The sequence below is a fragment of the Eulemur rufifrons genome, chromosome 30 (genome assembly GCF_041146395.1).
Source record: "Eulemur rufifrons isolate Redbay chromosome 30, OSU_ERuf_1, whole genome shotgun sequence".
Classification (NCBI taxonomy): Eukaryota; Metazoa; Chordata; class Mammalia; order Primates; family Lemuridae; genus Eulemur; species Eulemur rufifrons.
In genome coordinates this window covers 131,950,129-131,976,383 of record NC_091012.1, presented here as the reverse complement: position 1 = coordinate 131,976,383, position 26,255 = coordinate 131,950,129, and the positions used below count along the sequence as shown (strand labels likewise).

Here is a 26,255-nt window from a genome sequence, read left to right as displayed (position 1 = left end):
CCTTATTATCTTGTTATTTCTCTGATGTTTTCAAAGAGATTTTTCTGACTCTTCATTTCAGGATTGTTGGTCAGTTAACAAGCTAGTTTGCCATCAAAAGGGGAACATCCTATGCTACTTCTCTTAAAGACCTGATCTGCTGCCCTAAAAACTACACACATCTCAGTTTCTTAAAAGAAGAGTTCAGAACTACCTATTCTGGCCTGTGGGATCAGCATTTGGAGCCTCAAATTATCTCTGCAATTTTGAGTCAGAGAAGTGAGTTCTGGCTAACCTCAAAGTGAGTAAGTCAGGAATCTCAGCTGATGCCTGTAGCAGTGGACACTGCCAAGCATTTAGGTACATCAAAGCCTCTGGGATCTTTAAACTAAGCCAGGACTCTTACCCCCAATAAGCTGGAGCTAGAGATGACATTTCGTTATGCAGTGATGATAACAGCTGAAATTTCATGGGAAGGAAAAAGCCAGAATGTTCCTAAGGTACATTTCTTTAAACTCCACTTCTTTATTACTTTTTCTTCTCTCTCTCTCTCTCTCTCTCTCTCTTTTTTCATTTTTTTGTATTGTACTCAGATCAATTGGCCAGTGGTGATAGCTAAACGTTACATGGGAAAGAAACAGGAGAAAAACACAAAATGTGGCACATAAAGAAATTTATTTTCCAATATGAGAAGAACTTACTGTAACAGTAATGTGTCTACGTGACTCACTTCTTTCTTTATGCTGTCTACATATAAATAGAATAATTACAGGTCAACTTGAAGCTTTTCAAAGTTTCTTTTTTTTCTTTGGTGGTGGTTGTTTTTTAATTGAGTTAGGCAGTTTCATACCAGCAGCTGGCCCCTTTTATGAGAAATACCTTAAATATAATTTTAAAACAATAGAAAATTATGTAACAACAAAATCACAGTAGTTACCCTATGAGGACATATGAAAAATGCTTGTTTCCTTTTAACCAAATGGTGATCAGAACACATTTTTAAGAATTCTGTTATCTTTCTTCTCCCCTTCCACTTTAAATAACTGGAAACATCACAGAAGAGCAGAAAAATCAGAACTTGGCATCATTTATTTCTTAGATTGTCAATAGAGGTAAAATTGAAGGCTAGAATGATGATGATTTAAGGAATACATGTGCAGCTGGATGAAGACTAGAGCAGTCAATGTTTAGTTTTATGTATTATTTACTTGTGCTTTAAAAAGACCCAAGAATCTAAAGTGCTACAGTCAAATATAAAAATCTCCTCTGACTTGGGGATCAAGAAACCCAGGTCTAGTCTTGGTTCTCAGGTAACTGGCTGTGGGACCTCTCTGGGATCCAGTTTCCTCTTCTTTAAGTAAAGTAAATGACACTGATGACCTCTAAGTTTTATATTCCATAGTTACGTAAAAAAGAGATTTGTAATTAGACATGTATGCATTTGTCTGTACTAGGATAACAGCACTTTCTATGCTAACCTAGCATCATCTATTCTAAGAATTCTTCACAAAGGCACATGTAACTATCCTTGTATAGTTCGTTAAGGGCTTTTCCTGGGTATATTTTGCTTCCCCAACCATATTTTAAATCCCCAGTGTCCAAAGACTTTTATATCCATAGTGCCAAGCAGAGCCTGAGATGCCAAATTAGTACTTACATGTGTTCATAAATTGACTTAGCATCCTGAGCAATGAGTGCTTAGTACTGGAAGACCAACGACAGGGGTCAGTGACCTATTATCTTCATTATCACAAATTAGTAAGTCTAGCAGGCGGTGCTGTTCCTGATGGAAGGTGGGCTTACCTATGCTTAAAGAAGGAACCAGCAGCTTTGGTACGGACAGGCAGAGAACAACAGAAACATTAGCCACGTTTACACATTCGGTGCACATAGGCCAGGAGTTGGCAAATTTTTTCTGTAAAGGGCCAGATAGTAAACATTTTATGTTTTGTGAGCCATACAGTCTCTGTTGCAACTACTCAATTCTGCCTTTGTAGGGTGAAATCTGCCACAGACAATGCATAAACAAATGGGTGTGGCTCTGGTCCAATAAAGCTTTATTTATGGACATTGAAATTTGAATTTCATGAAATTTTCACGTCACAAAATATTCTTCTTCTTTTCATTTATTTCTCAACCATTTAAAATGTAAAAACTATTCTTTTTTATTTTTTATTTCAGGATATTATGGGGGTACACACATTTTGGTTACATAATTTGGTTTCATACACTTTGAGTCAAAGTTATAAGTGTGCCCTTCACCCGGATAGTGTGCATTGTACCCATTAGGTGTGAATTTACACATCCCCTCCTCCCCCCACCTACTTGATTTCCATATGTGCACATAGGTGTTGATTGATTAGTTCCAATTTAGTATTGAGTTCATGTGGTGCTTGTTTTTCCATTCTTGTGATACTTCACTTAGAAGAATGGTCTCCACTTCCATCCAGGTTGTTACAAATGATACTAGATCACCATTTTTTTAAATGGCTATTCTTAGTTCATGGGTCATCCAGAAACAGGCAAAGGACCAGATTTGCTCAGTGGGTCTTAGTTTACTGTCCATGATATAGAGTGTGCATGTTTTCTAGGGTGGTTATTTAGCAGTGAGAGTTTCCTATTTCAATGGAGTGAGACCTCAGGGAATCCAAGACCCCTATCCGGTTAGCCAGGACAGACTTCCCAGGAGATACTATGAATAAGAATCATACGTCTATGTGATGCTTTAGGGTTATGAGGCACTGTCATATCATGAACATTGGCTTTCTGGATTACCAGGAATCCCTATCATTATCCCTGTTTTTAGAATAGAGGGTTCTATATCACATGATTACAAAACAGTAAAATTGAGAGTCAAGCCAAACTCTTTAAGCCTAGTGTTTTTTCCAGCATGTCCTGAGTCCTCTGTGATGCTAACAGTTGTTTAAATAAAGAAAATGAGTGGGTTTTAAATCAAGGTTTAGCTGGATTCCAACTTCCCTAGATAGTGGACATGAGGGCAGGACCCGTTCTATTGTTTACTGGGGAAGATGTAAACAGGCGCTGTGCTTCTCACCACTTCCTTTAAATGCTTCACCCTCATGTACGGTGCTGCTGCCTCTAAGGTCACAGGCTCATGTGAGCCAGTTGCTTTAAAATTGTTAAAAAAGGGAATTGGGCTCTGGGAGAATCACTTCCTCAATTACCCCCAGCGATCCTTCTAGACTTGAAATGGTTAGAGAAATAGAAAGCGTTTTGGCTATAGGAGGTCTCTTGGGAAAAGGCTGGTAAGATGGTGTCCAGAGTGATTTGAGGTAAGAGGGCTTAAGAGGAATGTTCGGTCAGGAGCATGGCAGGAGAGGGATGGGTCATCTGGAGCATCTAGAACCCATTTCCTTATCTGAAAGTAAGCCATTACGGGCCAGACAAATTGGATGGATAGTTGTAGATTTTTAGTTTTAGTCATTTATGTATTCAATCGATAAAGTAGGCAGGAAATTTACAAACCATAGACCCTACTCTTAAGAGATTGACAGTCCTGTGACCCAGGCTCTATTGACCCTCTTAATTTCCAGGCTGGAATGAGTGAAAATGTCACTGAGTGTTCAGGGCTTATATTTCTTTAAACTCTTTTGTACATAGTATGGGACCATGCAAAAGTAGGTGCTTAAGGTATGCTTTGTATTGCCAGATGTGTTACTTTGGGGAGAGTGGGGTGTGCTTTGTTTCATTTAAGCATGACGTGTTTGTTGCACTGGAGCTGACTGTAGGAAGAACCTGTGAAAGCAGGCACATTGCCCTCTAGTGACTACCAGGATTCCCTGAAAGGTCATGGTGCCCAGAGGGGCTTGCTGCCATCTGCAGAGCACTGCCTGCTGGCCCGAGAGGTCATGGGCATCTGTGTGAGACTGGGAGATGCTTATGCTATAGATCATAAACAGATATAGAATTGTATGCTCTCAATTCTGTACAAAAAAGACAAAGGAAAAATTTGAAAGAAATATGTCAAAATATCACACGCAAGACTTACAGATGATTTTTTTCTTGTTTTTAGAATTCTTTACTGTCTAAATTTTTACAATGAGCTCTTTGTCCTTTTATAATAACTTTTTTTAACTGAAAAAGTCCTTCAAATTAGCTAACTGCCTCTCATCCATCTTCCTTGTTGATATTTTTGCTGACTCAAAGCAACTATTTCAGTTGGTTCTTTAGATACCCCTAAAGTTGTATGATGACAAGCTTGCTTACAAGCTATTTCTTCTTTCTTCCCTTCCTTCCTTGCTCTTTTTTCTTTCTTTTTAAAATTTTATTGTGGTAAAATATACATAACAAAATTTACCATTTTAACCATTTTTAAGTGTACAGTTCAGTGGCATTAAGTATATTCACAGTGTTGTGCAACCATCACCACCGTCCATCTCCAGAACTTTTTTCATCTTCCCAAACTGAAGCTCTATGCCCATTAAACACCAACTCCCTTCTTTCTTTTTTTATTTCATTTTTCTTTGTTTGATTTCTTTTGTTTTGTTTTTAATTTTGGGGGGTCACATTTAATTGAGCACTATTCATAGTGGGGATAAATTCAAAAGCATTGAATTTGAAGAGACATCTGAGTTTGAGCCCTGGTCCTTCCAATTGCCAGCTATGTGACTTTTAGCAAATTACTCTATAAGCTTCAGTTTCCTAATATTTAAAACAGGGATAGAGTATCTACTTTTAATATATCAGAGGACTGTTGTAATTTTTGTATGATGAAATGTTGACTGCTTTATAAAGTGTTAGAATTCCTAGTCAAAAGAGTGAGTGTACCATTAGCATGACTGCTACTTATGTTCATAATGGAGCAGAGAGGTTGTTGTGGAAATCTTGACAAGTTGAGATTCTAGAGGACTGTCTTTCCTTTTCAGGAAACGTAACAATAACTTTTTATTTAAATAGTGCTTTCTATTTTTCAAAGTGCTTTTGAAACATCTCATTTAGCTCCTCATCATAGTAAGTAAGGTTGGTATCATTAGTTCTGTTTCACAGATGAAGAAAATGGAGGCATTAAAATCTCATGGTTTTGGCCGGGCGCGGTGGCTCACGCCTGTAATCCTAGCACTCTGGGAGGCCAAGGAGGTTGGACTGTTTCAGCTCAGGAGTTTGAGACCAACCTGAGCAAGAGCGAGACCCCGTCTCTACCAAAAATAGAAAGAAATCATATGGACAGCTAAAAATATATATATAGAAAAATGAGCCGGGTATGGTGGCGCATGTCTGTAGTCCCAGCTACTCGAGAGGCTGCAGCAGGAGTATCACTTGAGCCCAGGAGTTTGAGGTTGCTGTGAGTTAGGCTGATGCCACAGCACTCTAGCCCGGGCAACAGAGTGAGACTCTGTCTCAAATAAAATTTAAAAAAAAAAAATCTCATGGTTTAAAGCCTGGACTCAGGAGCCAAATGACCCCTGTTCAAATCCCAGCTCGGCCACTTGCTAGGTGTGTGACCTTGCACAAGTTATCTAACCTCTCTGTGCCTTACTTAGTTTCTTCATCTATGGGGAAAAAAGAAGGATGGCAGTAGTAACACCTACCTTCTAGTACTATTAGGGAGGACTGGAGGGAAAGTTTCCTCTAATTCTTGAAAAGTGTTGAGAACTATGCCAGGCACACAGTTAAGTGGTAGGTAAGTTTTTGTTAAATAACAAAAAATAAAAAGAAACTGAGACAACATGCTTTCACAAAAATAGCTAATTATGGAAGTGGGAGTAGAACACAGGGCTCCCAGTCTTCATCCAGGCCCTCTCTCCCTGTCTTGGGCCCCTTCTCCACATGGCGATGCCTCCCCAACACTACTGGGGTCAACCTCCTGCGCCAGGGGACCCAAGAAGCTACAAAGTTGAGTCATCATTTCACCATTTATGAAACCTCTCACAAATGTTTATTTAAATATAAATAAACATTTATATAAACGTGCTGTTAAATTTCTATAATTAGACACAATGACTCATATGCCATGACAGTACTTTTGAGCTTTAATCGCTCTTATTCTGGGAAAAAAAATGCATTTTATTGAGATAATTTGGAAATTCTATTTTTATCGTCAATTTGAAATATCTTTAAAAACTGGAAATTGTCTCTGATATTTCATTACATATACATACATATATTTGATAAACTGACTGGATCAGAAGAATGTACACAGTGGTGGCATCCATATCCCCTGGTGCATCCTGGAGGTCACTTATGGACCTGGGCTTCCTGTGTTTCTCTGTCCAAGGGTGATCTCTGGCCAAGGGAAGGTTTAAGGTAGGATACAATGCCCCAGAATTAACACCACAGAACAATTCTCAGCCAAAGAGGGAGGAGAGTTGGTAGGTAAACACCACAACCTTCTCATCCTTTGGTGGCACAGCTCTGGAATGGACTCATTGTGGTCTCCCAGGGGTCCCCAGCAATAATGTGCTCCAGTTGCCCACAGTGGTGTCCTTTATTGGCTTCCATTCCTTTCCTGTCTCACTTCTCCACTCCCTTCCTGTGCTTCTTGGAATCACCTCTCAGATGAACTACTTGCACCTAAATCCTTGCCTCAGAGTCTGTTTGGGTGTGAATGACAATTTATGAAGACAATTTACAACCCAGAGTCTATTATACCTTCCATTTGTCTTTGTGATTTTCCCCACTTCTCTGTGTATCTTCTATGCTATGCAGTAGAATAATTGCAGGTCGTGTCTAACTAGTTTGCAAATGGGATTTATAAATATTCTTCAAACTTTTTGGCTCATAAATTGCTGAAAAAGTCTAACGAGTTTTAAATATATGTTCTTCCCTCCATAACATTTTTTGGGAACGGCCTATGAACAACTTGTGCCAGGATGTTTGTGCACCTACTGAAATTTAACTGGGTTACTACTTTCCTTTGTCATTTTAAACATATCCACTGGCAACTGTAATATTTCATCTTGTGTATACCCTTTTGACAGGCTCCCTTACGGAATTAGCATTGAGCTTGGAAATTGGATCACCCTGCTGAAACTCATTTTTGGCCCAAGGATCAGTAGTTGCCCAATTCCTTATGTGAAAGTACCATAAGATGTCCAGCAACTGACTGCATCTCTCTTTCCATTTTATCCCTAAGCTTCTACATCCCTCATGTCCCAGGATCAAGACCTTTACTTTTGAAACCTTCCCAATGTCAGTGGCTCTAGTCTCATTTCAGCCTGTGGTTTCTAGTCCTTCAATGATGCCATTTTTCACCTTGGCTCCCAAGTCTCACTCAGATGGCCCTTTTTGGCCCCCTGAGCCTTCTAAATATATAAAAGATCCCAGAGCCTACTCTAGGCCTCAGGCCACCAGGGAACTGCAGGGTGTGTATATGGGGGTGAAAAATGTAGCAGATTCAGTATAGCAGACTCAGGGAAGAACAGGAATTTTATGTCTAGGAACACTGCTTTCACCATAGCTAGAGTAGATAGAAAACAAAACTAAAAACCTGATGATTTTATTGGTTTTCTCCCTTAATTCCAAATATCAGAAAGCCCAGGTTGCCTGGTCAACCACAGGACCATCATGATAGAAAGCTGTATGGCCTGGTGATAGGCTTATGGGACAGCCTGCATGGGCTCAATTTCTGTCTCTGATGCAATAATATTAGTACCTGCTACATAGGATTGTTGCAAGGATAAAAAGTGATAATTTAAACAAAGCTCATAGCATAGTTACATGATCCATAGTAAGTATCCAATAAGTTTTAACTATTATGGTGGTGGTGGCTGTTATTGTTAATAGGATCTATCTAGTTGAAACCCAGGTACAGAATGGTCATATTCCCCTGTAATCTATGTAAGAAAGAAATTCCCACATGATATCTGCAAAGTGAGACTTTGGAAAAATGTGAATATGTAGAAGTGTGGCTGCTTGCAGCCCTTGTCCCACAAATGTGTTCTCCACTTGGGGGAGGAATAAAAAAAAATTCCTTTGTCAGGAAACAGAGCCTTCCTTCCATGATCAAAGGTAGCACTTTATATACATGAAGGTGATCACACTGACTTCAATCCACACTACAGAGCAATGACTGATATCTGCTCCCCTCCACAAAGCAGGGTTTGCTCTCAGGAGGACAGTGGGTGCCTATATGCAGAGGACATGATGGAGAGGAAATTGTCACTCCCAAAGAGATAACTTCAAATTTTTACTGAGGGGCGGTCCTTCCTGTATCCGTGATCTCTTTCTTGATCTCTCTGAAGAAAATGAGAAAAATAAAAAGAAAAGTGTTATTACACTTTGTGACATGGATCATGATCTAATTCCTTTGCCTGAGTTTAAAGCTTGCTTCCTTCTGAGGCAGGAAGATCTCTGCTGCATACCACTAGAAAACTCCCTGAAGCCTTAGTCAAATTTTCTGCAAAGTGTCCTCTGGGACAATGAACTCCGAAGTAGAATTCACATGCTCCTGGAGAGGTGCGACCTGCTCTAACAAGTAAGGGAGAAAAGTACCAAAACCTCTATTTATATTGATTCTTATTTAAATATAAGGATGAATTAAACATTAGTAATATGTAGTAGTATCCAAATTGAGGCTCACTCCCTCACTGACTCCACATCAGAGGATTCCTTATCATGTGTAGCTCAGGCAGCAGGAGTGGGCATCTTATCATGTAGAAGGCTCAACAAGAGCACCTTTACTCTTCTCTGCACTTGCAGCTTATGGCAAGGCATTACAGATTTATGTGTGCTTGTGTATGGTTGAGTTTTAATTCAACTAACCTCCTCAAATGGGCAAGTGGCTTACAAATATCCCTGCTGAGACAAAACAGACCAAAACTCCACAGATTGTAGATGATATTAAAATTGCAAGCCCCAAAGTATAATATGAATATAATGAAGGAAGTACTTCCCTGGTTCCTGGTATAGGCTCTAATCAGATATGATACATTCAACATATTATAATTATAATGTGTTTTTATAAAGTTTTTCTGATGGCAAAGAACTTACTGTTAATAAAGCAGAATAAAATATATAACATAGTATTTTAGAATTTTTATTTCACTGTTAGCTCATGTTTTAAAATTCTATATTTTAGTGTATGTTTTCTCCCCAACTTGTTTATAAACTCCCATATAATACTCACCCACATTCAACAATTATCATTTGCTGGATTTTTTTCTCTCTCTCTTTCTGTGTGTGTGTGTGTGTGTGTGTGTGTATGTATGTTTGTTATGTTTCGTTTTGTTGAGCTTCGGAAAGTAAGGCACAAACATTCTCACCTTTCACCCTAAGTATTTCAGTATATAGTTAGTAAGAACAAGAATGTTCTCCTACATAATCCAATGCCATAATCACATCAAATGAAATTAACAATAATTCCTTAATATCATTGTCCCTAATTAGTACAGTAGTATATATATGTAATTTATACATTAACATACACGCAATGTAGGTGTATATTCAATTTCTTTTTACTGAGTGGTATGCCCTCAGTAAAGGAGGAACACCAATTTAATTCAACGTGTACTATAGACATGCAATGAAGGATGTCCTTGCCCTGGATTTGAGGCTCATAGGAAGCTCCTAATTATGTACCTGAAGGAACTAGAAAAACAAGAAAAAACCAAACCCAAAACTAGCAGAAGAAAAGAAATAACAAAAATCAAAGCAGAACTAAATGAATTGATACCAAAAAAATACACAGGATCAACAAAATGAAATGTTTGTTCTTTGAAAGAAAAATCAATAGACTGCTAGCTAAAGTATCCAAGAAAAGGACACAGAAGATTCAAATAAACACAATCAAAAATGAAAATGGAGATGTTATAACTGATACCACAGAAATACAAAAGATCATCAGAGACTACTATGAGCAACTATATGCTCACAAACTGGAAAACCTAGAGAAAGTGGATAAATTCCTGGAAACATACAACCTCCCCAGATGAAACCAGGAAGAAATAGAAATCTTGAACAAACCAATAATGAATAATGGGATTGAATCAGTGGTTCAAATCAGTAAAAAATATCCCACGAAGAAAAGGCCCAGGACTAGATGGATTCACAGCTGAATTCTACCAGATGTGCAAAGAACTGGTACCAATCTTACTGGAACTGTTCCAAAAAACCGAGGAGGAGGCACTTCTCTCTAATTCATTCTATAAGCCAGGATCATCCTAATACTAAAGCCAGGAAAGGATACAACAAAAGAAGAAAACTACAAACCAATATCCCTTAGGAACACATGCAAAAATCCTCAACAAAAATACTAGCAAATTGAATCCAGCAGCACATCAAAAAGATAATAAACCACAATCAAGTGGGTTTTATTCCAGGAATGCAAGGATGGTTCAACATATGCAAATCAATAAACATGATTCCTCACATAAACAGAATTAAAAACAAAAACCATATGATCATCTCAATAGATGCATAAAAAGCTTTTGATAAAATTCAGCATACTTCATGATAAAAACTCTCAATAAACTAGGCATAGAAGGAACAAACCTCAAAATAATTTGACAAACCCACAGCCAACATCATAATGAATGAGGAAAAATTGAAATTATTCCTCCTAAGAACTCGAACAAGACAAGGATGCCCACTTTTAGCACTCCCATTCAGCATAGTACTAGAAGTCCTAGCCAGAGTGATCAGGTAAAAGAAAGAAATAAAAGGTATCCAAACTGGAAAAGAGGAAGTCAAATCATCTCTGTTTGCTGATAATATGATCTTATACCTAGAAAACTCTAAAGACTCTGCCAAAAGACTCCTAGATTTGATAAATGAATTCAGTAAAGTTTCAGGATACTAAATCAACATACAAAAATTATTAGCATTTCTATACACCAATAATTATCAAACTGTGAACAAAATCAAGAAGTCAATCCCATTTACAATAGCTACAAAAAAAAGATACTTAGGAATACCTTTAACCAAAGAGGTGAAAGAGCTCTACAAGGAAAACTATAAAACACTGAAGAAAGAAATTGTAGATGACACAAACAAATGGGAAAACATCCCATGCTCATGGATTGGGAGGCAAGAATTCTGCCACTGAACCACCAATGCGCTGCTCCATGCTCATGGATTGGAAGAATCAATATTGTTAAAATGACCATACTGCCCAAAGTGATCCACAGATTCAGTGCAATTCCTATCAAAATATCAATGTCATTTTTCACAGAATTAGCAAATATTATCCTAAAATTCATGTGGAACCAAAGAAGAGCCCAAATAGCCAAAGCAATCCTACACAAAAAGAACAAAGCTGGAGGCATCATATTACCTGACTTCAAATTATTCTACCAGGCTATAGTAACCACAACAACATGGTAGTGGTGTAAAAATAGACACACAGACCAATAAAGCAGAATAGAGAACCTAGAAATAAAGCCACATACCTACCACCAACTGATCTTCTACAAAGCAGACCAAAAAAAAAAAAAAAGTATACACTGGGGAAAGGACACCCTCTTCAAAAAATGGTACTGGAGAAAATAGATAGCCATATGCAAAAGAATGAAACTGTACCACTATCTCTCACCATATACAAAAATTAACTCAAGATGGATTATAGACTTACATGTAAAACCTGAAACTATAAACATTCTAGAAGAAAACCTAGGAAAAACTCTTCTGGATATTGACCTAGGCAAAGAATTCATGACTAAGACTTTAAAAGTAAATGCACCAAAAGCAAAAATAGACAAATGAGACTTAATTAAACTAAGGATCTTCTGCACAGCAAAAGAAATAATCAACAGAGTGAACAGACAACATACAGAATGAGAGGAAATGTTTGTAAACTATGCACCTGACAAAGGACTAATATCCAGAATCTACAAGGAACGCAAAGAATTCAACAACAACAACAACAGAAATCCAAATAACCCCATTAAAAATTAGGCAAAGGACATGAACAGACATTTTTCAAAAGAAAACATACAGATGGCCAAGTATATGAAAAATGCTCAACATCACTAATCATCAGAGAAATGCAAAATGAAACCACAATGAAATACCATCTTACACCAGTCAGAATAGCTATCATTAAAAGGCCAAAAAATGACAGATGTTGGTGAGGATGTGGACAAAAGAGAATGCTTATACACTGTTGATGGAAATATAAATTAGTACAACCTCTATGGAAAACAGTAAGGAGATTTCTCAAAGAACTAAAAGTAAAACTACCATTTGATCCAGCAATCCCACTACTGGGTATCTACCCAAAGGAAAAGAAATCACTATATCAAAAAGATATATCTGCACTTGTAAGTTTATTGCAGCTCTATTCACAATAGCAAAGATATGGAATCAACCTAAGTGTCCAACAATGGATGATTGGATAAAGAAAAATACACACACGTGCGTGCACAGACACATACATACACCCACTCCTTTCTTTCATAGTGTCCCCAAAAGCTTGAGATTAGGAGTTACAGGCCGGGCGCGGTGGCTCACGCCTGTAATCCTAGCACTCTGGGAGGCCGAGGCGGGGGGATCACTCAAGGTCAGGAGTTCGAGATTAGGAGTTACAAGTCCCCTGTGGAGGGTGGAATAGTGAAGTGGGATGTGAGTTCTGTGTATTCACTCAGTCTAGTGCCTCAGTTCTTAAAGTCATGGAAAATGTAATACCTAGTACCTATAGGGTTCTTTCTAGCAATTTTGTTGGCAGATCCTCACTAGCTCCTTGTCAAGAAAGAATTGTGTCTTGTTCAGGGATAAGAATACTGAAATGTGGAGTCCATGATTTATCCAAGACCATAGACTAATCGATAGACTCACCATTAGGAACCAGATCTTTCTGATCCCAGATCCATGTTGGAGCCCAGAGGAAACTAGAGTATATTAAGAGGAGGTGAAAAGGAACATTGGAATTATTTAGCCAAAAGAAAACAGAAAAGTAGGACTGCAATCAGTTACATACTTAAAGATAATAGTTGGATGGGCACCAAGGACCAGTAAGTTCTCCATTTGCAGAGTAGTAGCTCGAAGAGAGAAAAGATCCATTGCTCTGGGTTATAGTCATTTTACAAGCCAGCTAATAATTGCCTTACATTTCTTTAGAGAAATTCTTGGTGCTATTCTCAGGAGAAAATAAAACTGATGTTCAATAGTTTTGTCAAATCTTATTAGGCAGGATTCTAATTTAAATCAGGCAATGTGTCAGTTACCCCAGAGACCATTCACTTCATTTAGTTTTCTTTACCTCAGTCTTCCCCACATAGTATACATTTGGATTATAATAGAGTTTTAAAAATATTGTAGTTCAACAATTACTACGTACTTCAGTAGGTAATTATGGACAAATAAGGACTGAAATGCTGGATCCTTAAAAATAAATAAACTGCCCATATTTAAATAAAAGACATACCTTTCCATGGGTAAAGGTTTCCAACCCTGAGTGTGGGAGCCAGCTACTTCTACTTGCCAAGAATCTATTTAACACATTAATCTTATTACAGAGAAAGTTTCTTGACCTTTCCAATGTTTGCATAAGAAAAATGAAGCACAGCTGTTTTCTGAAGTGAGAAACAATTGTCTTGAGCCCCTTATTATCAGAGGAGTGAATTTGTCAGTCTATAGAAAAATGATTCTTACTGACTAGTGTATAAAAGTGAATCTTCTCTCTCTCATTTGTGGGAAGTTGGAAATAAGGGACATATCTGCAAGTCACATATTAATCATCAATTAATTGGCAAGTATTTGCTGAGTCCCTACTTTGAAATAAGTGATTTGCAGAGCAAGGGACCTGGAGCATATTTAGTGATACAGAAAGAAGAGAAGAGGAGAAGATGTAAGCTTCTGACCTCAGGAAATTCAAGGAAAAGTCAGGTAGAAAAGACTTTCCTACCCATAGAAAGCTAGCAAACAATCCAAAATAGTGCATAGTAAGCAGAAAATGAGAGGAGTTGATAATCCTGTCATAAAAGTCAGACAGGTAGGGAGAAAGGATGGAAATCATTAAGGCCTGGATTGGTCAGCAAAAGCTTCAAGATGATATTTACACTGAAATTTGGAAGGACTGAATTTAGATGAATGTAGACTCTGAGATTGGGCATGAAGAAAGGATGGAAGCAGGAAAGAAATGCAGAGTTTAGGAATGGGATGTAGACTACTCTGTCTCTTGAGTACTATTAAAGTTGACAGCTCATTCTTTCAGAGGGCATGATCTATGCAAGTGGGGGATCTATGCAAAATGATCCTGGAAATAAATCTGGTGATGACTTTAAATGGCCATCATATCTTAATTGTTCTAGATAAGGCTCTTTTGTTGGCAAAGAACAGAAGCCACTCTAACTCAAGTGAAAAGAGAATGGGAGTATTGCAAGATTATAATGGGAGATTTCTTGTACATTCAAAAGTAGTTCTTGGCCACATCATCTCAACTTCTCCTCTTATGTCTGTCTCATTCATTCTTTTTCTCTCAATCCCATCTACTTTTCTTATTCATCTTGTACATGGTTAAAACATAGCTGCCCTGATCTTTTCCTTGACATCAAAATTTTTATTTCCAGCATCTATCATTGACTACCTACATTCTCTCTATTTTTCAGGTTAAATGTTTAAGAGAAAAAGAGATTGTTTAGTATCTAGCCAGGCAGGTCATTGGCTGGTGTAGATCAGGTATCCACTCCAGTTCAACCAGCCATCACTCCTAAACAGGAACCACTCATTGGTGTCTCCCTGAACTGAGAGCTCTGGGCAGAACACTCTAAGCTAGAAGAGGAAATAGACTGATACATTTTATGTTATACAGAACCATCAGACTTGCAGGGAATATTTGGTATTCTCTATGTACATTTGAGAAATGTTTGGTCTGTTTTCTGCCTCTAGGAAGGATTTACTCAAAGCTTTCTTCTGAAAGAACCATGGTGTTCTGAAAATCACTGGTTCTAAATTGAATGTTGACTGCACAACCTCTTAAACTATCTGAGCTTCAATTTCTCACCTGTAGAAACGGGATAATAACAACTACTTTTTGGGGTTGTCTAGAACATAAATGAGAATGTGTAGACGCCCTTCTCTGCTTGGCACAAGGCAAGAGCTTAGTAAATGGGATTTCTTTCATTTCCTTGATATGTTATGAATATTCCATAACAGAAAATTGTTTGCAATGCATTTTATTTATATTTAATTGTATAAGTGATATATGAAAATGTCAATATTTTAAAGCAAATCTAGATATTATGTGATTTCACTGGTAAATATTTTAGCATGTATCTTTAATAAACAAGGTCTTTTAGGAAACACATAACCACAATACCATTATCATATTCAATACACTGAAAACAATTCCTTGATATCACCAGTGCTACATTTATGTTTGATTTTCTTCAATAGTCTCAAAAATATCTTCTTACAGTTGTTTGGTTTGAATCAAAATCCAAAAGGAGTCCACACATTGCATTTGGTTGACATGTCTTACACATTTCAGTAAATCTGTAATGTGTCTCCTTGCCTTTTTTTGTTGTTGTTTTTAGAGACAGAGTATCACTCTGTTATTACCCAGCTGGAATGCAGTGGCATGGCACAATCATAGCTCACTGCAGCTTTGAACTCCTGAGCTCAAGTGATACTCCTGCCTCTCAGCCTCCTGAGTAGCTGGGACTATAGGCACGCATGACCACACCAGCTTATTTTCAAAATTTTTTGCAGAGGTGGGGTCTTGTTATGTTGTCCAGACTGGTCTTGAACTCCTGGCCTCAAGTGATCCTCCCAAAGTGCTGGAATTACAGGTGTGATCCCCCACACCCAGCCCCTCCCTGCTTTTCTATGCCATGTGTTTGTTGAAAAAATGGGGTCATCATTCTTGTAGAATTTTCCAATTTGGAATTTGATTGTATTCTTATAGTATGATTTAGCAGATTCTTGTATCCCCATTTTTCCTGAAAACTGGTACATAAATTTAGAGGCTTAATTAGATTTAGATTCACATTATTTTTCTGGCAAAACTATAAAAGAAATGTTTTTATACAACATTTTGTTTCAAAAGTTGTGAATTTGAAATAGCAGCTCAATAGTTCCCATAGCATTTTGTACCTAGGAACACAAGATTTCCAAGAGAGAAGGAGGTGAGCCATTCACCCTGGTATCTGACTGAGCGCATCACCATTACTTAGAGAGTTAATGGTAATTATCACTGCTATCTGTTAGAAAATGGAGATAGAAGTCATAGTTATCATTTCATCTCTAAAAAGTTTATTAGAGATATCTTTAGTCATTTATATATTTGGCTAAAGATATTCACATACTTTTAATTGAAGACATGAATTTCTTGCCTACATTAGAAACTAGGAATAAAAATGTTTGAAGTGGCTACTGAATAAAGAAGATACCACAGGAAAATACAACTTTCTTTCAAATTTTTGTATGTTTTTGTAATTGTTTAAAATGAAAGCAAACCCAGATCCACTGGAGCAGGACTGTTCTAGAGTGTTGGGGTGTGAGGGTGTCCAATAAATAATAGCCCTCCCTTCCCTACCTGAGCTGGGAACAGAGAGCTAGATAAAGAAATCAGACAGACGATGATAAAAATTATTGCTTCTATGTCTGATAAAGCTGTTTGGGGGATATGACTTAGGTCTACAGCAATAATGAACTTGCAGACACTCTCTCATCTCCTGTATTAGACATGCCATTCCTCCAGACAGGGACAGTTGGACAACCATAGGCTTTCCAGAGCCCAACGCACAAGCCAGGTTCTTTTTCCCAAACTCACCACTTAATAACTTGCTCCCTTTTACCTGGTGGGAGGAGGAAAGTGAGTGAGGAGTCAGGGTGCAGCTTAGAGCAGTAACTCAATAGAGGTCTAATCAACATGAAAACAAGTAGAAATAAGCTTTCCCTCTCACTGAAGTCGTGATATAAAAGAGTATCATAGGTATAAGCCAGTTAAAACACAGAATTTTCAGCAATGAACACTATCACATGTAGTTGGTCCCAACTCATATCAACTTCCACACTATAGCAGCTCATATTCAATTGAACAAACCTTTGTGGAATGTGTGCAAATCACAGTACTGGCAGATGCCAAGACGTAAAAAAAGATAGTCTTTGCCCACCAGAGGCTCACTCTCTAGCGGATTCTCAGACAAGTGCACACAAGATGATCTTGCCCTTGTCTTGTGGCCTACTGTGCTAGGCATTGTATGGAGAGTGTGGCAGACATGGAGATGTGCTGCTCAGACCTCCGTTGAAGAAGAGACTCTCCTAGTTGCAGAGAGTGTGGTTAGCTGAAGCCTCCAGCCATCAGCTCCTTTAGGGTCCACTTCAGCTTTCAAGCTGTGGTCATGCTCTCTTGGCTAGTTCCTACCCAGTGACTGAGCCAGGTAACGACTGAGATCGCACTCTTCTTGGGGTGGCCCCAGCCAATGACTAAGTAAGGTGATTATACAAAGCCCTGGCCATTTTGAACCAAAACAAAATTCCTCCACTGGGCAGTCTTTGCTCATGAGCTTCCCACTGGGCTGGTGTAGGTGTCCCAGTTTGCTAGGACTGAGGGTTTTCCCAGGATGTAAGACTTGCAGTTCTAAAACTGGAAAAGTTCCAGGCATAGCAGGATGGTTAGCTATCCTTGCTGGTGTAGACCTTGTCAGGTCTACATTAAGATCTGACAGCTCCCTCTGCCCAATACGGCTTCCTCCCGTTTTTCCTTTCACAGGTATTACTCTCTGCACTGAAACTTTTATACGCCTTACTTTGTCTCAGGTTCTGCCTCCCAGAGCACTCAACCCAAGACAGGGGAACAAATAGCTCACAAACCAGGAAGGACCTAAATACTTCAAGAAAAGATAAGGCTGAAAGAGAATGGGAGGGCAAGGGAAAAGATCAATTTGACAATTGCAGGGACCCTCCCAGGTATAACTTTCTCAGTGGACCATTCATTTTGTATCCTTTGAAAGGGAGAAGAGGAATATTTAAAACACTCAATGACTTAAAGTTCCCTGAACTGTATTTGAATACTCAAAATGAAGGGCTTGCCAAAAAAAAAAAAAAAAATGCCCACCTCCTTGTCCCTGTGTCCTTGTTTAAACAACATGCTTTGTTATTAATTTCTATGATTTAAGAAGAAAAATGAAAGGAGCTTCAGCTTTTCTGAGAGGTATTTTTAAAATCAAGAGAGTGTGAATTGTACAACATGGTGACTATAGTTAATAACAGCATATTGTATTCTTGAAAATCAATAGAAGAGTTGATTTTAAGTGTTCTTACCACAAAAAATGTTAAGTATGTGAGCTAATGCATATGCTAATTAGCTTGATCTACCCATTCCACAGTGTATACATATTTCAAAACATCATGTTGTACACAATATACCCCATTTTTATTTGTCAATTTAAAAAATAACAACTTTTTTTTTTAAAAATCAGCTCTAAATTAAGAGTAAATGAAGAGAACATGGGCAGAATGATACTTCTGGAGACAGGGGAAGGCATTCTTCAGGGCTGAGTTAGGGTGAGGGAAGCAGGGTGGCTTAGGGTGCAAAGTTAAGGAGTCACTCACTGTCAGGGTCGTTTGAGCTCAATGTTGACACCACCATGAGCCTGAGAGTGAGTACCTCCTTAAATATTGCACCCCAGGTGCCTTACTTGCCTCACCCTAGTCCTGGCCCTGGCATTCAGAATAATATTAGGAAACTGATGGGGCTCCCTCTTTCCTGTCCCAGGTACAAAGCCATTGTCCGGCCAATGGATATCCAGGCCTCTCATGCTCTGATGAAGATCTGCCTTAAAGCCGCCTTGATCTGGATCATCTCCATGTTGCTGGCCATCCCAGAGGCCGTATTTTCTGACCTCCATCCCTTCCACGAGGAAAGCACCAACCGGACCTTCGTTAGCTGTGCTCCATACCCACACTCTAATGAGCTGCACCCCAAAATCCACTCCATGGCTTCTTTTCTGGTCTTCTACATCATCCCACTGTCAATCATATCCGTCTACTATTATTTCATTGCCAAAAATCTGATCCAAAGTGCTTACAATCTTCCTGTGGAAGGGAACATACATGTCAAGAAGCAGGTGGGTGCTCAGGACTGATTCATTTCCTCCTTGAGGATTTGGTCCCTTGCATTTCTTTGGGACTCCACTGACAAGTACAGTATTTATGTGGCCATGTCATTTGATTCTGCAATTAGAGGAGGTGAGTGATCTGTGGCCAGATGCTAAATGGAAACTCCTAGCCACAGAAGCCCAGGAATTTGGGTGTTCTTTATAATCTTGCTCTCTTGTTAAAGACCTAAGTTAGGGAGGTGTTGAGAACCAGAGAGATTCGAAGTGTGTTTCTTTTTGAGAAATATCTGAAAAGGTTTTTTAAAAAATAATTAAATGTTGAGGCTCATGGGATGTAACTTCTTTAAACTCCAGTCACATTGTTTGGCTAGGGTTACCATGTAGAGACAAAGCAAAGAAGGCAGGAAAATTAGGTCAACTGAAGAAAAAGAAGTAGTTTGATTAGTATAGGCTTACACTGATTTGGGCTCAAATCCAGGCTTCATGACTTACTTGTTTTCTCTGAGTCTCAATTTCCTTATCTGTGATATAGACTAATAATCCTTATATTGTAAGGCTACTCATTGGAGGATTATAAGAGAGAGAGCATACGTAGGCTCCATAGTGCCCAGCATGTAGGATGCCCCCCATATGGTCAGACTCCTCCCACATCCTCTATAGCCTCCCATAATTTCATCCTTGAGGTGTGAATGGTGGAAACCAAGGGCTCTGGCTTGCTCTTTCTTGTCAGATCTTCTTGCCTTCTAGCCCAGATGTAGATTATGTGGCATTTATGACGGAAAAGCAGAAAGATTCCCTATCCTGTTGAAATGTATAGCTGACCCACTTGGAGGCCTCACCCTTTATGGGGAAAAGTGGCAGTTCTCAGTTGAAACCATCTCCCTACTTGAAAGACCTCTCAGTAGCAAACATCCATTACACTCCAAACTCTTTAATGAAAAACCTGTTTCCCCTTGAGGTAGCAGAGGGAGTTGGGAGCAAAAGGAGATGCTCAGACCTTTTTGTTTAAGACCGTTCCTGTATAGTATAGCCCAGAAATAAGTTGAGATTAAAAATCATAATCATAATCATAATCATAAAGGGTTATCTTGGTTTGATCAATGAGGAAGAATAAAGCTGGCTGCTTTTTTTGAGCATCAGAAGGAATAAGAATAAGAAAGTATTAACTGTGGAGCAAAGAAAGACATGAAGTTGTATGGCTAATAGACTGCACCAATGTTCTCCTGAGGAAAAAGAGGGCACCTACTAGAATGTCACTGTGCAATCCATTCAAACATGTAATCAACTGTGTTTAAAGATCTGTTCTCAGTGGTGTGTTCTAACTCTATCCTACCTCTTGTGTTTCTGCTTCCTGACTTGTCCATCTCTGTGTTTCTGACTTGTTTTTTCTTTGTCTGTCTCTATTGCTTTTTTCTCATTTTATCTGATTCTCTCTTGGCCTCTTCCATTGAACTCTTTTTCTGTGGCTTTGTGAGCCCATCTGTTTCCCTAATTGTTTTCCTCTGTCTGTCTGTCTGTCTGTCTGACTGAATCTTTGTGTCTCTGCGTTCCTCTGACACTGTCCCTTGGTCTCTCTGTCTCTCTCCATGTGACTCTCTCCTTAGATTGAATCCCGGAAGCGACTTGCCAAGACAGTGCTGGTGTTTGTGGGCCTCTTTGCCTTCTGCTGGCTCCCCAACCACGTCATCTACCTGTACCGCTCCTACCACTACTCCGAGGTAGACACCTCCATGCTCCACTTTGTCACCAGCATCTGTGCCCGCCTCCTGGCCTTCACCAACTCCTGTGTGAATCCCTTTGCCCTCTACCTGCTGAGCAAGAGTTTCAGGAAACAGTTCAATACCCAGCTCCTCTGTTGCCGGCCTGGCCTGATCACCCGGTCTCACAGCACTGGAAGAAGTACCACCTGCATGACCTCCTTCAAGAGTACCAACCCGTCAGTGGCCACCTTTAGCCTCATCAATGGGAATATCTGTAATGAGGGGTATGTCTAGACTGACCCTTGACTTTGTCCCCCTAGAGACTCTTGGTTTTGCTTTATGGTTGGTCAGGAACCCTAACATCTGTTGTCTTCTCTGTGCCCTCCAAAGACCCTTCAGAATTCGTGAGAGTGGTGTAGGTGGGTGGGGAGAGACCCAAATGGATCACTACTATGTTTCAAAGTCAGCCACCAGGCTAATGTTTTCCATTTCAACTTGTGAATGCTTTTTCTGATGTACAGCTTTTAGAAAAGGGAACAAGTAGGAAATTATTATTTTAAGCATCAAGCCCTGATACACAGTTGTGGCCAATTAAGTCATAAAAACTATATGAACAACCAGATTTACATAACAGAGAAATCATACATTGAATGTGGACTTTGTGAAAGGCTTCGCCTTGTCCTTTCTTTAAGCAGATGCTAGTGCTTTAAAAATATGACTTAAAAAAAAACCCTTTTCAGGAATATCTGTAATACAAGAACCAAGGAACAGCTTTTATTTACATTCCTAAAATGAAAAGTCAACCGTATGAAAAAGCTCCATGCATGAGGGACAGTCTCCAAACTGGTAACACTAGAAGCCAGTTTAATATAAAACAATTCCCTAAACATTGATTTAAAAAAAAAAAAAGATGTTACTGAGGACATAGGAGAAACACTCAATACATAACTTTAAGGCAAAACTACAACCAAACGCATTGACACATATATAAAGATCCATGTGTGGCTGTGGAGGAATATCTTATGCTCTGAATTCTCGCTCAATGGAAGTCTTATTTACTCGATTTAAACCACCCAGGTTGCTCTTCCACCATAGAAGAGAAATCCACTGGGAGGAAAAAAGGATCATGCTGTCAATTTATCAGATATTTATACATGCATAAAGTATGTTATTTATTCTTGGTATGCAGGTTTTGAGCCAAGTATATTTACTTAGATTTAACTGTCTTCGCTACATTGAAGCAGTAATTTCAACATAAAAAAGAAGGGATAATATCTGAGAGGAAATAGAAATATGTTTATATTTAATGTATGTTTCTCCTAAAGTTTGTGGAAGGAAATGAACAAAATTTCAGTAGTACGTATTTCTGTCTTAATATATATAAGAAAGTTGCAGGGGTCTTAACTTTAAGAACTGATTGAAAAACAACTACAGATTTATTTCTACTTGAGAACAGTATTTATGAAAGAGCCCATATGCAGAAAAAGACTGGACTGAAATCTTTTTCTTTTTCCAAGAGAGTATAATTGGCTCTAAAAAGATTTGACTACCTTCCTTTAGAAACCCTGAATCCAGTTTTTTGTTGACTCAAAGATAGGCCAGTTGCAAACATGTTAAACCACTTTCAGATAAATCCAAATTCTGTAAATGTGCCCTAATGTGCATTGCTTACATCCTAAGGCAATTTTAGCTCAAGTTTTCTCTAGCCAGGTGAGACAGAAACAGTTGGCTCTTTTTATCCGCATGACACATATGAAAAGCTTTTTGTCTCTTGGTATGAGGAATGTTCACTGTGCAGAGCTTTAGCAGTTAGAACCAAGACAATTGTAAAGATCTGTGTTTATAATTGTTTTAGCTGGAGGGAAACCTCTTCTGCTTGCTTCATGCTCTTATGTACTGGATGCACCTGCTTTCCTGGTAGTCTGTAATTACATTGCACAGTTTATTTTATTTTCTATTTTATTTTTTTAAGATGGAGTCTCGCTCTGTCACCCTGGCTAGAGTGCAGTGGCATCATCATAACTCACTGCAACCTCAAACTCCTGGGCTTAAGTGATCCTCCTGCCTCAGCCTCCCGAGTAGCTGGGACTACAGGCATACACTACCACACCTGGCTAATTCTTTATATTTTTGGTAGAGACGGGGGTATCCTCTGGCTCAGGCTGGTCTCAAACTCCTGACCTCAAGCGATCTTCCCACCTGGGCCTCCCAGAGTGCTAGGATTGCAGGTGTGAGCCACTGCTCCCAGCCAACATTGCCCAGTTTAACACATTGACTGCCACATTAGAAAAAAAATTTTTTTCCTTGGGGCCGCCATGTTTTATTACAAAAATAGAATAAAAAACTTTCAAAACAAAACGATCCTTTCTAATTTATTGAAAAATTTATTTTTTATTGTTTCCTGTGCATGAGCTATATGCAACTTGAAAAATAGTTCACGTGGCTCCCAACATAAAGAGACATGTGAGTTACATATGCTTCACAAGGCCCTGGGGCTCAAAATTAGTGTGAGTTAAACACAACTCATATGGCAGTTAATGTGTTAAAAAGCAAGACAGATAGTGTAGCGGAAAGAACCAAAATTTCTAGCTCGACAACCCAACTCTGCCTCTAGCTATGTGACTTTGGTTATCAATTTCCCTTCTCTAGATTCATTTTTTCATCTCTAGACTGAGAAGATGGAGCTAAGGTCCCGTTTATCACTAGAATTCCCTGAGTCTCTTCATTGTTTCCCATTCTCTCTACAGCATTCCTGTAGCCCACTTGCTCACCCCTACCCCACTTCTGCTACCCTTGCAACAACAACCCCTTGGAAATCCTTCAACCACTATTCTATACTTATGTTCACATTTGCCGTATGAAAGGGTACAGTCCATTCTATTGCTTCCAGAGGTTTCTTGGAATAGTTTGCATGAATGATGTTCCATGAATTTGCTATGTTTTAGAGTTAGAGCTGAAAGAGACATAAGAAAACATATTGCTCAATCTCCTCATTATACTCTTCCTATTCATCCTTCTTCAAACTCCACGCACCTGTTATCTTGAACTACTATTCCACAATTTTGCCCTTGGCTTTCTTCAAAACCCTTAAATATAAATGACTCCATGCCAAGTTAGTTGCTAACATGTATAGCATTCTGGGTACCTGCATGACTCGTTCAAGCACCCTTGATCCACCTGCTTCCAAAGACATTTTAGGAGCAGGACTCATCTTTATGTCAGTTAACATCACAGCATAGATTGTATGTGGTCTCCTTCCTACCTTCTGGACAAAGAGTGAGGAGACAAAGGTCTAGGTGTAGCTGTGTCTCGTTAAGCAAATCTTATTACTTCTTTGAAACTCTTGAATGAAAGGTTGGGAGAAAGCCTTTGCTGGCCAGTGACCAAGAACAGGTTAAACTATTCAGTCAATCAACTAAAGGGTTGACTCAGACCTTCTTACTGGAAAGGACTTAGCTGGGCCCTTCTCTAGGGTAGTCAAATTTTTATTCCACCTCAAGAACCTAAAATCACATGAGAGAGACCCAAGCCCCCACGTGGTATCTCCTCTATACCAGGACAGAGTGTGGCAGGGACTAGAGCTGAGACATTTCACACCTGGCTTCCAAAGAGAATCATGTTTAGTGCTTATGTCTTTGGCGAGAAAAAAAATCAATTTTTGCCCTGGAAAACCATCTGTGTTTATTCAATTGACAGACACCACCTTTCAATCTATCTTAAATTGAGCCTCCCTGAGGCAGGCAGCTCAGCAGTGATAGATTAAGCAATAAACAAAACAGTCTTCCCACCAAAGGCGCTGCTGGCAGAGAAGGTGCAGCTCCTACTGGGAGTGATATTCTTAAGTGAGATGATCCTCCCTGCTTAGTGCAGACAAGGCCCCTCCCTATTGTTCATTTGATGATTCCCCATAAATGTGGATGGCTAAACCCCGTTCTTCTGGCTGCTCTCACTCCCCCACTGAACCTGCCTTCTGCCTCATTAACAAGCCTTAGGTTTCCCTCCTTGCCTCACAAACAATTCGGCTTCGTCTTGGAGGATGGAGAACGCTTAGGTAAATAAACTGTTTCGAGACTGCTGCAAATGAACCAAGCTCATCTTGTAATGAAAATGCACATTGAACAGAAGCAAATGAACTTGACTGTAGCACACAAGCATACTTGAGTCATAAGGTCTTCATTTATGCTAAAAGTAGCAGTTGGTTATTGGTTTGTCTCTTCACACATCAAATGGTTTCTGGTAATAGAGATTAGCTTTGTTTGGGAAGTACACATTGAATGGCATCCTTTTCTGTGCACTAAAAGATAGCTAAGTCACTTTTTCCCAGAAACCAGTTAGAAACCATTGCCCTAGGAAGCTGACTTTATGCCACTGTTGCCCTTCACATCTGCTCCAGGAGGGAGCTGTTGTTAGAGAGTAGCTTAGAATTAGCCCTGGATTTCTGAGAGAGATGGAGCACATTTTGACACATATGTCTAATTTTGGGCCACATATTCATGAAATGGATTGACATCTGAAAACAAAGGAATTCTTCACTCTCATGGGACCAGGCTTTGTATGTGAAACCAAGCAGTAACGAGCTTTACTTTATTCTGTAACTGGATAGTCACTCCTCCCAGCCCCCTCCTGGACACTTCCCCACAAACACAAACACAGAACAACTTTAATATCCCCCAATCTCTTGACTTTGACTGTCAAAGACACCCTTTGTTAGATGGAGGGCGGGGAGGACAGCATTAACTCCAGCTAGAAGAGCCTTTGAGTTAGAATATTACCATGGAATCATGTCCATGATTAATTTTAAAAATACTTTGCATTTACCTAGTATTCATGGTCTATAAAGCACTTTAATACTCATTACCTCATCTAATCCAGGCCTTTCCTTCTGGCCAAAGAGCTGCTTTACATCTTTTACTATGGAAATTTATAAATATTAGATTCACTTACCAGTGACCATCTGCCTTTAAATTAAAAAGCCCATGGAACTATGAGGCCAGAACATGAAACTGTTGATATTGTATCATTTTTGACCTACAAAAAGGCGATTTCATCTGGTTCAACTCAATCTGATTTCATTTTGTTTTGACATGAACTAACCATGCTTCATTCTCATGGCCTATTCTGTGATAATTGACGAACAGTGCTGATCATCACTTCTCCAGTTTACAGGCTATTCTGTCACTCCCAAAGTGACTCTGTTTAACTTGCCACAAGAAAGTGAACAGGGTCATTATTGGCTGCCCCAAGAAAGGCATATTAGTGGGAACAACATTCCATGTCACAATGAAGTAGAAGGCTAAGACAAAGAAGGGTGGGATCTTTGGGAGCAAAAACGCAGGCCAGAAAACACATCGTATTTGTCCCAAACCTGAAAGGAGTCCTGTGGTTCTGGAAGTGCTGGAAAGGAAGGAACTCAGCTTCGCCAAGCACTTATGATGTGCCAAGTGCAGAGCTGGGCACATGAAGCCATGGTTCAGGGAAATTACTTAATGATTCTAAGGTCACATGGGGCAGTTAAATGGCAGACCCGATTCAACTTTAAATGTGGACCTGATCTCTCTTAAGTCCATCTCCATTCCACTGCTTAGCCTTGCTTCCCAGATCCAACCTGCATGAAAAATTA

The 26,255-nt window shown here is 39.1% G+C and overlaps 1 protein-coding gene across 1 annotated transcript in view; it reads left to right on the top strand.

Moving 5' to 3' along the window:
• The window catches only part of GRPR (gastrin releasing peptide receptor), a 33,576-nt gene extending 11,780 nt beyond the window's left edge, over window positions 1–21,796 (top strand). Inside the window, exons 2-3 of the mRNA XM_069464061.1 lie at window positions 18,593–18,944; window positions 20,540–21,796. Of these exons, the coding sequence (XP_069320162.1) occupies window positions 18,593–18,944; window positions 20,540–20,929 (742 nt within the window). The 3' untranslated portion in view covers window positions 20,930–21,796. The remainder of the gene's footprint in view (window positions 1–18,592; window positions 18,945–20,539) is intronic.
• Window positions 21,797–26,255: the final 4,459 nt, after the last annotated feature.